General features: G+C 40.6%; 1 protein-coding gene across 1 annotated transcript; it reads left to right on the top strand.

Moving 5' to 3' along the window:
- Positions 1-1,886: 1,886 nt before the first annotated feature.
- Positions 1,887-4,681, top strand: LOC116884355 (TATA-binding protein-associated factor 2N-like). The gene is given in 6 exon segments (XM_032885483.1): positions 1,887-1,950; positions 2,934-3,081; positions 3,083-3,351; positions 3,354-4,484; positions 4,487-4,655; positions 4,657-4,681. Coding segments are annotated over 6 exon segments (1,806 nt in total).
- The last annotated feature ends 11,404 nt before the right edge of the window (positions 4,682-16,085 follow it).

Here is a 16,085-nt window from a genome sequence, read left to right as displayed (position 1 = left end):
AGAAAGAGTAAGTTTTCTTCAGGATGGAGTCCCTTAATGGCTATCCATTCACCAGTAGATGGTCTTATCCCCAGGTAAAACTAAGTAGACTCAAAGGATTTAAAAAGATTAAAATAGAAAGATATATGAAGTTAAGAGGAAAAAGTCACATAGTAGAGAAACTGAAGGATAGAAAATATGGGATGAGTTTGATCAAAACACATTTTATGTATTAAGAAATTATGGATTTCAAGAACATTGGGAAATAACTAGAAGTATAACACCTTGGTGTTCTAGAAGTCACACACTTGCTTCAGGACGTCTTTGAAATGTCTGTTTCAGTTCTTTTCAGTAATATTGTTATTTTTTCTGGTATCTATAGTTGTATGCTCAGAAGTAGTCAGAAATAACTATGACTAACATGTATTCATCTATAACATTTATCTATGAGGGAAAATATTTTCAAGTCAGAGTCTCATATAGCCCCAGATGAGCTTGATCTAATGATGGAGACAAGAATAATCTTGAACTCCTCCTGATTTTCCTGTCTCCACCCCCCAAGTGATATTATAAGGTATAATATCACTTCTGAGTCTTTAAATGTTTCTGTTATTAGCTTTTGTTTTTGATTATTCATTACTTGGGTGAGTTACTTAGCTTTACCTGTTCAATTTTTATCTCTGTAAGTAGAATAAGAAAATAGTGTTTTTTATAGTAACTGTGTAAGTTAATATTTTAAGAAATGAATAGAGTATTGACATAAATTAAGAGCTATGTAGATTTTAGCTATTAAAGTTTGATAAATTAATGAGTGAGAAATGGTACTGGGGAATTAAAAAGTAGTATAAAAAGATTAATTAGTAGATTTGGTGTTTTCGGTTGCTGCAGTAAAATATCTGAGGCTAGGTAATTATTTTATAAAAAGTACTTTGGTCATGCATGGTAGTAAATGTCTATATAGTTTCAGCATTTGAGAATCAGGGCAGAAGGAATGTTACGAGTTCAAGGTTATCCTGGTCTACACAGTGATTTAAGCCAGCCAAAACTATAGAATAAGACTTTGTCTAAAATAAATAAATAAATAAATAAATAAATAAATAAATAAATAAATAAATACAAAAGAAAGAGGGATAGAAAAAGAAAAGGAAAGGAAAGAAAGTCAAAGAAAACACTCTATTTGACTGAGAGATTTGGGGGAAAGAGTTTCAGCTGTTTGATCTATGTTGAGGCAAAAGTGCAGATTGCAGAAAGAGAATCATGTGCAAAGGGGTCCAAGGATGTGAGATGATCTTCCAATGACAACTAATGCTAATTCATTCTCTAAACCAACATCAATACCTACAAAGGGCAGTGCCTTAGCAACTTCCCGTGAAACTTTACCTCTTAAAGCTTCTACCACTACTTGATATTTCTGGACTGGGTACTGGGTCTCTATTATATGAATCCCTGGAGGCCAATTCATTCCAACACATAGCACCTCTCCCCTACTCTCCAAGGTTCATTTGTTTCTCTGATACAAAGCAATTCGGTCTCTGATAGTCCCCAAATCTTCAATCAAGTCCAAACCCTAAGTTACATCTGAGACTCAAGAAAACACACTCTCACTGCAAACCAGAAAGTCAAAACAAGTCACTATGTCCAAGATTCTCTGGTAGGACAGGGATGGAAACAAGGAAGCAGAAGACATTGACTGGTCCAATAACAAACTGAAAGCCAGAAAAAAAAATAATAATAAACATTAACTCTTCCAACTCCAAATGGGCAACCCCTGTGTAGCTTGTACTATATATATGTGTGTGTGTGTGTGTGTGTGTGTGTGTGTGTGTGTGTGTGTGTGTGAAGGGCTTAGGCAGCCCCACCTCAAGTTTTGGTAGTCCCTGACTTTCTCTCCCACTGATGGCCCAATCATGGGTTCCACCTATACTCTCCTGGACTCACTGGACAAATCTCTGTCACTGCTCCATCTCCAAGGTAATGTCTACTTTTCATTGAGATCACAAAAGAAGAAACAGAAAGCCCCTATGACCCTACCACCATTTCATTCTGTATACCTGTAGAATCTACAGCACGTGGCTGCTACTTCCTGTCCTTGCTTGCATCCGACAGTGCCTCAGGCACTCCTGCATTAACTGACGATTAAGAACACCTCTCTAGGAAGCATAAAGCAGAATCCTGAGAGAGCATTATGGGATACCTAATATGGGATATCCTGAACCCACTGACTGCTTGGGCCTCTAGGACTCTAATGAGAGAACAGTTGCTAAGACTTTTGAGCCACCCTGAAGGCCTTTGTCTCACTGCCTTGTGACAATATCTGAATCCCTTGTTTTCAGTCACCTGAATATTCTATACTGTCCCAAAAATGCAATGGTTTGTCATAATTTTAAGCAACCTGTGACTTTCCCCAATCTCCCCATTGTGCTTCTTTTTGCTACTGAGTCTCTTTGTAATTTACAATAACATGACTTATAGATAATAGGCACACCAAAGCCAGAAAAATGTCCAGTTAAGAAATGTGCATCCTGGTTCATCCCTCCTAAACTCAGCCTTTCACAAGCTCAAGGCCTGGACATATAGCTGGACAATAGAACTGAAGATCCTATAGGGTCTCCAATTCTATCTGAGCCTAATTTTCTACTGCCCCGTCTTCTGAGTGCTCATTACTGCTAAAGTAGTCAGTATTGGCTCAGAACCCCCAATAGCAAGTACTCAGCACAAAGGGAATTTATTTGCCCCAGAAGGATAAAGTACAGGGAGGAAATAAGAGACAAAGACAGGAGATAATAGGACCAGGGAGAAGAGGAAAGTTAACAAGGGAGAAGGAGGAGGGATATTTGTCGTGGGGGCTAGGAGAGGTCATCAAAGGACTGCCTCTAAACAGAGAGGAGACAGACATGGCCCATAGGAAAATGACAAGTTACAAAAAAAGTAAAGGAGGGCGTGGGGGGGGGGAGGAAAGGAGGACTCGGAGCAGCTCCAGCAGCTGCACTGCCTGGCTTTTCGTTTTCCTTGTTCTCGGCGGGCGGTGCGGAGCCCCCCACCACTGTTAGTCTTGTCAGATTCTGGAAGTTACAGTCAGTCTAGGGTTGAGCAGCAAAGTTACTTCCTATGGAAATCAAGGCAGTCAAGACTATGGACAGACACAACAAAGCTATTCTGGCTATGGGCAAACAACTGATTCTTCATATGGACAAAACTATGGTGGTTACTCTGGTTATGGACAAAATCAATCAGGTTATTCACAGTCTTATGGTAATTATGAGAATCAAAAGCAGAGTTCCTATGGCCAGCAGTCATATAACCTGGGACAACAAAACACGGAATCATCAGGAGGTCAAGGTGGAAGAGCACCTTCATATGGCCAGTCAGACTATGTCAGCAAGATTCTTATGACCAGCAGTCAGGTTATGATCAGCACCAAGGCTCGTATGATGAGCAGTCCAATTTTCAGCAGCATGATTCCTATAATCAAAACCAGCAGTCTCACCATCCACAAAGGGAAAACTACAGCCACCACACACAAGATGACCGGCGTGATGTGAGTAGGTATGGAGAAGATAATAGAGGATATGGCGGGTCACAGGGAAGAGGTAGAGGGCGTGGGGGATATAACAGGGATGGAAGAGGTCCTGTGAGAGGATCAAGTGGTGGTGACCGTGGTGGCTTCAAAAATTTTGGTGGTCACAGGGATTATGGACCCAGACCAGATGCTGATTCAGAGTCTGATAATTTAGATAACAATACAATCTTTGTGCAAGGACTTGGAGAGGGCTTGTCTACAGATCAAGTGGGAGAGTTCTTTAAGCAAATAGGAATTATCAAGACTAACAAAAAGACTGGAAAACCAATGATAAATCTTTACACAGACAAAGACACAGGAAAGCCAAAAGGGGAAGCAACAGTGTCATTTGATGACCCTCCATCAACTAAGGCAGCCATTGATTGGTTTGATGGAAAAGAATTCCATGGAAACATCATTAAAGTGTCATTTGCCACGAGAAGGCCTGAATTCATGAGAGGTGGTGAAAGTAGAGGTGGACGGCGAGGTCGTGGAGGATATATAGGCCGTGGAAGTTTTCAGGAGCAAGGTGGAGATCCCAAGAATGGGGACTGGGTTTGCCCTAATCCGTCATGTGGGAATATGAATTTTGATCAAAGGAATTCTTGTAATCAGTGCAATGAGCCAAGACGAGAGGACTCTCGTCCCTCACGGGGAGATTTCCAGAGGAGAGGCTATGGCGGAGAAAGGGGCTTCAGAGGTCGTGGGGGCAGAGATGGAGACCGAGGTGGCTATGGTGCAGACAGGAGTGGGGGTGGTTATGGTGGAGATAGGAGTGGTGGTAGCTATGGTGCAGACAGGAGTGGGAGTGGTTATGGTGGAGACAGGAGTGGAGGTGGCTATGGTGGGAATAGAGGAGGTGGTTATGGAGGAGACAGAGATGGTTATGGTGAAGACCGAGGGGCCAGCTATGGAGGAGATCGAGGAGGATACGGAGGAGACCACAGCCGGGGGCCTATGGAGGAGACCGTGGTGGTGGTGGCAGTGGAGGCTATGGTGGAGACCAAAGTGTTGGCTATGGAGGAGACCGAGGTGGGGGTAATGGAGGCGACAGAGGTGGCTATGGAGGAGACCGAGGTGGCTATGGAGGCAAAATGGGAGGAAGAAATGACTACAGATGATCAGCACAACCGACCGTACTGATGACTGTTTCCAATACTCCCTTGTCTCTGACATAATCCATGGGGAATTGTCAGAATGTACCTGTTGCTTTCCTCATGGCCTGTTGGGAAGTGAAATTGACATTTGGGTCTTTATTTGGGTGGGAGGGTCTCATTCTAAGATAACCTGAGGCACCAGGGCTGGAGGAGAGCTACCATCAGTGCTTTCCTCAAAAGCTTTTACTGCAGTGGTTCTAGTGCATTGCCAACCATTGAGCATTGCTTGAGAAGATGTTGCCAGTCAACACAACTGCTTCAGCGCCCCCATGCCTTTAAGAGAACAGTGACCTCAAAAAAGTCCTCCAAACATCACTTTGCTGTGTAGAGACAGATCCATAGATCTTACAGGGATTGATTACCTTTGTCAGTATTAGAAGCAATATACCTCTCCAGAGACCATAAATAAATCCTGTCAGGTTGTAGACCTGTGGAATAATCTGGCAAAAAAATTGACAAAAGGGCAAGCAGAGATAATTGGTGGGCAACCCTGAGGCTGACATACTATTGGAGTAAATTGGGAAGAGGGCGACAGTTATTTTGGATTTTCAACGTAGTTTTTATAGTAACTACAAAATTGGAATGGAAACACTTGTGCTCAAATTGATAGTGCCCTTAAGTGGCAAGAAAATCTCTTCTCAGCTACTTTGGACCCATTATCTTTGAGGTTTCAGTGATGTAAATTGTACCTTGTTCTGCAGAAAGCCACCATGTCTGAAGCCTGCTGTAACAACTCCCTGGGAGTTGAGTAACCTAGCAGACACAGTCTGTTCAAACTCCTACTGCATGGTGTGTGAAATTTTGAACTTAGAGTAAATGGCTTATTCTTTACTTGATAATTTATAGACATAAAAGAAAGTATGTATGTAGTACACTGTATATTTCTTACACATGTCACATACATATATCATGTTTTCAGTTAAAATAGTTTTTTTACTAAGAAAAACAACTTTCATGACATGATTCTGAAGCCAGGCAAAAGGTAATTAAGCTAGTTATAAAATTTGAGGGCCATGGGTAATTCTATCATTTTGTTTTCATTTAATTCTATTCTATTGCTATTCTAAAATAACTGATAAGAATTGCTAGGTAGCTCCAGAAATCCTTTAAAAATCTCTCTCTCTGTCTCTCTGTCTTTCTCTGTCTCTCTGTCTCTCTCTGTCTCTCTGTGTGTGTGTGTGTGTGTGAGAGAGAGAGAGAGAGAGAGAGAGAGAGAGAGAGAGGGAGGGAGAGAGAATGTGTAGCTAGGGAGTTAACCTTAGACTTTGCAAATCCCCAATTCTCTTTTCTAAAAATCAATTTTTATTTTTCAAAATTATAATTTAATTATATATTTTCTCTCTTTTTTCTTCTCCCTCTAAACTCTCCCATGTATCTGCCTTGCTTTCTTTCAAATTTATGACCACTCTTTCTTTGTTGATACATATACATATATGTTTAAGCATATATGTATAAATGTAAATATCACTTTAATTACTCAGAGGAAGGGATAAGAGCCATACCCAAACTTTACGGATATTGTCTTGGGTTGACCCCAGAGCATTTCTTTCTAACTATCCCTAGCTTCTAGCCTCTGTACAACCTAATCTTCTGCAAGCCCAGACTTTGAAGACTTCAGCTTCTAGCCTCCATCTGCTAACTTAGGTCTAGAATGTTTCAACCTCTGAGTCTTTTTTTTTCCGGAGCTGAGGACCGAACCCAAGGCCTTGCGTTTGCTAGGTAAGCGCTCTACCACTGAGCTAAATCCCCAACCCCTCAACCTCTGAGTCTTACTGCTGAATAAACTCACTCTTTCTAGCTCTTCCTGACTCTGATTCAACTCAGCTCAAACTCCTCTCCAAGCTGACTGATTCAAATTGGCTTCTTCAGCTTCTACCTAAATTGTTCTTGGAAAATCTGCCTCTGAACTCCACAAACTGAACTATTCCAAACTCAACTGCTCTGCTCCATGCTGAACTGAATTGAATTGCTCATTTCTCTCTCCCTCTCATAACATCTCTTTCCTGCCTGTTCTAGTGCCACTTGGGCATATTCTATCTCTTGATTTATTCTGTCAAATCTTTCTCTGATTTGTCATTTTGTCCGCCCCTCAATTAGACATCACCAATTATGATTAAGTATGTACTAAAGTCATCTCTATATTCCAGCCAGAGGGATTAAACATGAGTGACATGTCCGCATTCCAGCCAGATATTTAATCCCTTGCCAGACAAGTCACATTGCTGGATTAAAATCCGTGTGTGTGTGTGTGTGTGTGTGTGTGTGTGTGTGTGTGTGTGTGTGTAAATTTATATATATATATATATATATATATATATGTAATTAAACCTGCTCTGTCTATATACTGTTACTTGTATGAAATATTTTCAGGTCTGACCATATGGTATTGGGTAGCCAGTTGGTGTTCTTCTCTGGAGAAGACTATTTCTCATGCTGTCATATATATATATATATATATATATATATATATATATATATATATATATATATATATATATATATGGTGGAGGACATACATAATTCTTTGACTTACATAATTCTATTATTTTACTTTCCTTCATGTGTATTTTCTCCCCCTTTCTAATTAAAGTCCCTTCTTTTTCTAATTTCCCCTTTCGAATCACTTATTTCCCATTACTCCTCCTTCTAGAGTGAACCCCCACCCCCTACACTGGGAATTTGAAATGAAAGAGAACATTTGACATTTGTCATTCTGGGTCTGGTTTCCTCATTCACTATGATCTTTTCTAATTATAATCCATCCGAAAGTTTCATGATATCATTTTTCCTTACACTTGAAAACTATCCTTTAATAAGCTATCTACCTTGGATATTCCATATACTAAGACATAAATGTTTTTATATTTTTCAGATTAAACCTCTTCATCCATGCTAAATAACTATCAGACAAATATTTTTAACTATTACTTTGAAAAGAGATGTAGTTTTGTTGGGGTACTTATCTGGGCCAACCTACCTCAAGCCACTGCCAAATCATGCCTTCTGAATGAATACAGATTTATTCAGTCATAGAAAACAATTGTTCAATTTATTAGCCTCCAAAGACTCTTTATTATGGGTTTTGAATGTAAATTGAAGTAAGTTACAGAGCAAAGTAACAACTCCATGTATTTCTACAATACACAAGTGTTGCTTAGAAAGATTTACCTGACAGACAAAGGGTATCCTGAATCCAGAGGGACCACTCTTGGGGATGAGAAAACCTGGCTCTGTTAAGGATCCAGAGTACCCTCCAGACCTTCACTTGCTCCAGGGTGGAAACAATCACACTGGAAAATTCTACACTGAGGATGGGCTTGCAAGATAAAAAGATACTGGGTTCCTGGTTCACACCTCACTTTCATTTTTCTTACTTGTAAATGATCAATAACAATAATTAATTCACAGTAGTACACAAGAATGAAGAACAAATTTACATATCACAAATATCACACAGTAATTACCTGCTTTAAAAACTGGGTAATTTTTTTATTGGTTATTTTATTTATTTACATTTCAAATATTATCCCCCTTCCCAGTTTCCCCTCCATAAGACCCCTATCCCATCCTCAGCCCCCAACCCCTGCCTCTATGAGGGTGCTCCCCCACCCACCAACCCACTCCTGCCTCAGTGGCCTAGTGTTCCCCTATCCTGGGTCATCAGGGTTCCATAGGACCAAGGGACTCCCGTCTCAGTGATGCCAGATACGGCAATCCTCTGCTACATATCCAGCTAGGGCCATAGGTACCTCCTGTGTACTCTTTGGTTGGTGGTTTGTTCCCTGGGAGCTTTGGAGTCTGGTTGATTGATATTGCTGTTCTTCCTATGAGGTTGCAAACCCCTTTGGCTCCTACAGTCCTTGCCCTAACTTCCTTATTGGGGTCCCTATGCTCACTCCAATGTTTGTTTGGCTGTGTAAGCCATGTCTGTATTGGTCTAGCTCTGGCAGAGACCCTCAGGGGACAGCTATACTGGGCTCCTAGTCAGTAAGCACTTCTTGGTATCAACAATAGTGTCTGGGTTTGGTGTCATCAGATGGGATTGATCTCTAGATGGGGCAGTCTCTGTATGGCCTTTGAAAACTTGCTTTTGGGGAAAAAATATCTATTTATCTATTTATGTAGTGCTTTATTTGTTTGTTCAGTGTGTGTGTGTGTGTGTGTGTGTGTGTGTGTGTGTGTGTGTGTGCGTGTGTCTTCGTGCATGTTTTTATGTGTATGTGTGCTCAGAAAGGTCAGAAAAGGGTGTCAGGTTTCCTGGGACTGGAGTTACAGTAGGTTGCCAACTGCTTTTGTGGGTGCTGAATCTTTGCAAAAGCATCAAGTGATCTTTTATTGAGCCATTTTTCCAGATCCAAGAGGCCTGTTTTGTCACCTCTATGGCCCAGTCTATAAAATAGAAGATTTGGTTGCAGACTTTGGTAGGCTCTTGTTAGCATGTTAACTGTATGACTGTGCTGGTATAATGTACAAATACAGACATATGGACATAGTTGGAGGAATCAGTGGACTTGTGATTGGCCTCTGGTAACTAGCTTGCATGTTATAGAAGACTACATTCTACCTAGGTTTGGTCACCATAATCACTCTATGCACAGTAATGGCAGAGGAAGCACCATGACTCTCAGAGCCTACTAAGGGCTAAACTTCCTTTCTTTTTTTTTTTTTTTTTTTTTTATTAACTTGAGTATTTCTTATTTACATTTCGAGTGTTATTCCTTTCCTGGTTTCCGGGCAAACATCCCCTAATCCCTCTCCCTTCCCCCTTCTTTATGGGTGTTCCCTCCCCATCCTCCCCCATTACTGCCCTCCCCCCCTAACAATCACGTTCACTGGGGGTTCAGTCTTAGCAGGACCCAGGGCTTCCCCTTCCACTGGTGCTCTTACTAGGATATTCATTGCTACCTATGAGGTCAGAGTCCAGGGTCAGTCCATGTATAGTCTTTAGGTAGTGGCTTAGTCCCTGGAAGCTCTGGTTGCTTGGCATTGTCGGTCCCTTCAGGTGTCAAACAAAAACTATCATAAAACTTCATTACTTGGGGGCTGGAGAGGTGGCTCAGCAGTTAAAAGACTGACTGATCTTCTAGAGGTCCTGAGTTCAATTCCCAGCAACCACATAGTGGCTCACAACGGTCTGTAATAGGATCCAATGCCCTCTTCTGGTGTGTCTGAAGACAGCTACAGTGGATTCATATACATAAAATAAATAAATAAATCTTTTTAAAAAATGTTTATCACCTCCCCAATCGTTAGTGAGACACATGTAAATAGTGGATCAAAAATATCCATGGACTGCACAGCCTGGGTCCAGTGTCCAATTCTCCTGAGGGGCAGAGCTAACTACCCCCAACTGTTCCTGGGAAATGTCATGCTGCAAACACTGTGACCAAAGAAAGGGATTTTAGCTGCAGAGATGTCATCTGTCAAGGTTTTCTTGAATATCTTTGTCAGGAGGAAGAGGAGCTCCATTTTCTACAAAAATACTTCTAATTCTCATTCAGGAGCTGAGCGGTTTGTGCACTTTGTTAGTACCACTTCCGGTGTTCACTGGAAACCTGACTAACAGCTGGAGCACCATCAGCAGCAGCAACCTAATGATTAAATGTCAGAACTGTAGCTCATCAGGTTTGCTCATGGAGATTTTTAGGGTATCCAGGCCTCTCTTTCAGGCTTAAATAGTCAATGGAAGAAAAGAAAAATCTTTTCTGAAGTAGCACTGAACCTACATCTTTTTGTGAAACTAAAGCTGGATACTGATGATACAGGAGCAAAGAAGTCCTATATTAGCACATCCACTAACAGGAACTTCTGGGGTTTAAGGTCTTACAAAACTGTTTTTGCTACAACACACACATGCCTATATACATATTTCTACAAATACAGGGATTTGATGTAAATATTTAATGCATCTTTAAAGCCTTCAACAACAGAATTTACAATGGAAGCAATGATACAAACCTCTAATGAGAAAAACATTAGTAGCGCCTATAACAATATTGTAAATCATTTCTAAATAACAGTATTGATAAGATGAGCTTTCTAAAATACCCAGGACACCTCTTGAGCTAATTAAAACTAGAAAGTAGATGTGACTCTTCTATCATTTACAATATCCCTGATCACCCCATAGTAAATGATTTTACCTCAGTAATAACCACGAGGCAACATTCAGTTAGCAATTGCCACATCAGACTTTATCTACTGGTATACTGGTTCAGACGATATTGCCCTGCATGCATTTATTTTATCATGCTAATAAAGTTTCCTGTTATAAATGCAAATTAACCTGCCTGATGTAATATAAGAAGCACATATATCACTCTTGAAAAAGGAAGATGTGCCAGTATTTCATTTCTGTTTTGAAACTTAAGTGGGTAAGTATATTAGTAACAAGCGATAATATACACTGAACACAATAACATAACTAAGCACTAATAAATCTCTCTGTGAGTAATTCTATCTATTGTAATTTAGCCATGTTCTGTTACCTTGGTGTTTGCATAACATTATGAAACTGCTCCTTTGCAAACACTGCAAAGAAGCCTGTGCCCCTTGTCTTTTACACAGAGTTCAGGAAGGCCACTACTGACTCAAGTTAACTCTCCTGGAGCACAGAGCATGCATGGATTGATTAAAAAAAACCTTTGATAAAAATATTGATGTGACTAATGATGACAGCTCATGATCCTCCAGGCAAACATTTATGGCATAGAGTCAGCAATCTACGAAGGATTGTAGAAGGAAAAAGAGAGGTTCCATCATGTTCATAAGTGATAAGCTTTCTGTTTGGAGTCTGCCACCCAGAATCTATCTTGGAAATTCTTTTCCTTTCATCATCATCGTCGTTGTCATCGTCGTCATCATCACCATCATCCTCAACTCTCTCAAGTACCTTCTTCACTTCTCAGTGAGGAACTAAGGCAAGAAGTCTAGAGAAGGTAGGTGACAGTGCTAACCAACAGGAGTGGCTCTGCACTGTCAGTGACAACCTACCTTGCACCATTTCTTCCCTCTCCGACCCCAGGTGCATACAAGCTAACTTGTCTTAAAAGATTACACACCCCAATGCTTTAAAACTGATCAAATCACAGCAGAACGCTGCCCAAGGGGATTAAGACTGACATATGTGACATTTTTGTCTCCGGTCTCCAAGGGCTCATGTACACTTGTCAATTCTTTGTTGGCGGAATCCTTCACTTCCTGTGGAAGACAGCTTCAGCCCTAGTGCTACTAAGCACAAGAAGTCCAGATAATCCCACAAAGAGTGACTGTGGCTCAGTGAAACTTGAAGCAAAAGGAACATATGCCATAGTTAGAGAACTACACACACGAGTACTGTCACAATAAGCAATCCATCTGCATTCTGTAGGGCTGGCTCTGGTCTTGGGTATAGATCATAGAAGAGCGTTCTTCCAACTAAAGTCTATTCCGTGCAACACATGAGGTTTCTTAACACCTTCAAGGCAGGAAGGCTCAACTCTCTGTAGAGAGACATGATCTTCACACATGCAATACACTACTGGCTGGAGGCCTAGAGAATAGTCATAGGAACATGGAAGATTTAAAGACAAAAATACACACAAAGACAACAGCACTGGGTTTCCTCAGAACACATGTGCTCTCACCACACTGTGGGAGGCCAAGGTAGAGCCTGTGGAGCTTGGCAGAGACACTAGTGCAGCCTGGTGTGGATGTATATAGACCAGGGCTGTAAATCTGGTAACAAGCCCTCCTTCATAGCTTTGTGAGGACTGTGAAAACACAGGCCCTTTTGAGAGTGCAGCCTGAAGAAACAGGAAGCCATTTGGAAAGTCGACTCATTCACTTTTAAGCTTCAAGCCTATGGACAAGGCAAAACAGTTCTAGTCTCCCTCTCTGGCCCAGGGAAGCAGCTGTGCCCACAAAGGTGTCCCGCTGGAAAGAGCTAGACCTCAGAAGGTAAACATACTAATATGGTGGTCTGTTTCCTGTTCAGACCAAAATGGCAGAGTTGAGGACATCTCTTTAAAATTTATAGTAAATCCTTTTCTTATTTTATCCTGCTATATTAAATTGTGCATTTTTGGTCAACTGCAAGCTCACACTCAGAAAGCAATGAACAGCCTAAGAAAACAAGGGAAAGCTGGAGGTGTTGGAACCCAGTAGACAACAGACTCATTGTGGTTGGCACTTTGGGACCCAAAGCTTCATTTGCTCAGTCTTTCCTGTTCCCCACATTTGCCTATGCCTCCAGTCTAGAGTCCAGTTCTGAGGTTTATGGCTTCCTGGGGTTTATGGTCCTTCCTACGAAGGGTTTCTCCCCTTATTAATATGCATTATAGTTCCTCTTCTCACAACAGTGACCCCTAGGAAAGCCAAATGAGTTTTATGTAATCTACATGGAGATTGAGTGGGACTGCTTGAAGGATGTAGATAAGACTTTGGCTTTGAGGGTTTGGTGTGTGTGTGTATGTGTGTGCATGTGTGCATATGTGTGTACACGTGTGTGTGTGTATGTGTGTGTATGTGTGTGTGTAAGAGAGACTCATGAATAGATCCCAATAGTTTTACCCTTCTACCTTCCACCTTGCATTCTACTTAGTTTGAAAAGGAGAAAATTAAAAATTTTGAAAACATGCTCAAACTGTAATTTTCATTTCAAATGGAATCTATTGCTTGTCTTATGGCTTTTGAATGAGCTGCTTGCCTGAAATGACAGCCCATTAATAGTTCATTTGCATAAGCTTAATCTTAAAGTAACACCACAGAGAACAACAACCAAACCAGCAGACCTGCCAGGCCAGTTGTTCAGGTGCTAAAATGGTCGGTTATTTCACTTGTTCCTTCTCCAGACCCTTGGTCTACTTCACTATTTAAAACCTCACACACTCATTACAGAGGACCTTTGAAAACAGTGAAGTACCAATGCTGACAGCTCGATCTTACAGCTCTGAAGATACTTACCTGTCAATGCAGGTCTCAGCTAGGAAGAACAATGGCCTTGCTTTTCCCAGAATGGAGGTGGAGATCATTTTCTGGCCACTCTCTGTCTTTTTTAATTGTCCCCACTGAAATGAGCAGGCAGCAAGTTTAATGTCCACACAGGAGAACCAGCCTGTTGCAAATAAGCAGCCCTAACTTTGCATGCTGAGATGGCTACTTTATAAATGATGAAAGAGGCATCCTATATCTTCCACAAAGTACACCTGAGGTAATCATAGTAACCAACTGCATTATCAAGAATTATTCTCATTGCTTCTGCTTGCTTTTGGAAGTCTACTAAAACTCCCAAAACTGTATACCTCCCATTTGCCACCGAGTTCCATAAGAGAAATGATAATATATTTCACAGCTGGAACTAACGTTTCCCTCTTGCCTCATGTATGGGTACTCTTGGGACTACTGCTCTTTAGAGTAACAGGGGGGAAACTAGGAATAGTCAGAACAGTGGTTGCATCTCTCTGGGTCTCTTAACAAAATGGCATTTTATTAAGAGTCGTTCAATGTGTAGAGTCTCATTTAATCGTTGAAACATGTTGATAGGAGTCAGAACTCTTTATTACTATTTTACAGAGAAGTAGAAGGAGGCATATGTCCCTTTTACAGGATAGGCAGGGATTCAAACACACATCCTTTTGGTTTCAGATTCCAAGACCCACTAGTCATGCTCTAAAGTACATAAATAGGACTTCCAACCTTAGCTTTTATTCAAAAGAAATAGCATTTGGGAGGCAGAGACAGTTGGAACTCTGAGTTCTAGGCCAACCTGATCTACAAAGTAACCTTCAGGACAACCAGGGCCACACAGAAAAATCCTGCCTCAAAAAACAAAACAAAAAAGAAAAAAAAACAAAAATAGAAAAACAAATAAAAACACATCATAGATATTTCATAAATAAAATATTTAGTCTGTATGGTGTTTTCAACTCCAAGAACCTTTCTGCTTCTTCATTACAGCACACATATAGTCTGTAAATTAAAACATAACTCACTACTCATATCGCTGTCATTAAATTTCAAAATACTCAGTTATATTAATTCAGCCTTTATCCCATGATGGAGGAAGAGATGACGTATGCACTTTTCGTCCACCAATTAGGAACAAGTGTGCTTTGCAAAAGGAAGGTTATTTTGACTTTGATAAGTATATTGCTTACTGTCTAACCATAAAGAACCAAAGCTGGGAATGAATACGAGAATATTTTGTCCTTCAGTTCAGGCATGATGACTGAACCTCCCTGGTTGTAAATTCCCCAATATTTGATGGCTCAGTGTCAGCAGCAAAATGATGCATAATAAACACTATGGTGCACTATCCACAGCTTCTTGATTTGGTGCCCAGTCAGGGAAGGAAACAGTCTACTTTTGAATGGGTTTTCTAAAATAATACACAGGCAGTGTGTATGGGAAAGATCTGAAGAGGAAAATTGAAGCTTGTTTTTCATCCTACAGTCTCCAAATTATCCTTTGAAACTGACAATCGTGAATGACGTGGACCCGTGTCCCACCATCCCGGGGTTGGTATCAGAAAGAGCAGAGTATTTGGGCTTTCATCTGGCTGGGAAAAAGGAAACAGAGTTTATTTTGAACAGGAAAGAAAAAAAAGATATTTGATGAAAGCCAAAGAAACAAGCTGCTCGAATCCTTTGACAAAGAAGAGACAAAGGGAATGGGTTCATGGAATAATACGCGGAACTAAAAATAATGTTTCAATAATTCTCTAATTGTTCCATTTTATCCAGAATGTTTTTGTAAAATCCAAACACTTACTTTAGAAGCAAAAAACTATTTTAAGGCCTGCCTGTGATGAAATGGTATTTTTCAGGCACAAAGGAAATTGTAAGGCAACAGTGAGAAAGAACAACACAGGGTGCATACACAGCTTTGCCCACGACAGCTGCCTCTCTGAATGCAACTAATTCAGAGACCCGATTTGTTGCCAGGGACCTGAGTTGTTACAGAGTTCAACACAGGCATCTCACAGTTTATGGGCTTAAAACTGTGAAGTGATTCCCACAAGGTCATACTTAAGCTGTCGTCTTTCTGTTGTCTAAATAACAAATTATCAAATTGAAAAAAGCAAAGGAGGCCATATTGTAATCCCCCTGCCCTAGAATAGGATGGTTGTGGCTATGGCCAATTAGTGGAGCAGTTTCCTAGGACACTCAAGGCTCTGGATCCAATATCTGATATTGCAAAATAAATGAATTGCCCAAAGACTTCTTGTAAAGAAAATGCTCATGATCGTGGTTCCTGAATCCAAGTATCCATTAAAGCATTTTCTTAGTAACAAGAAATGCATGTGGATAAGTTTCCAAAGGCAAGAAAAGTATTTTTTAAAACCAGGTATTATTCCAAGTATACTTGCTTTATTTAAAATCATCCAGCTCACAAAACTGCTCTTTCCACAA

The sequence above is a fragment of the Rattus rattus genome, chromosome 15, assembly GCF_011064425.1.
Source record: "Rattus rattus isolate New Zealand chromosome 15, Rrattus_CSIRO_v1, whole genome shotgun sequence".
Taxonomy (NCBI): domain Eukaryota; kingdom Metazoa; phylum Chordata; class Mammalia; order Rodentia; family Muridae; genus Rattus; species Rattus rattus.
This window is presented reverse-complemented; position numbering and strand designations above follow the sequence as displayed.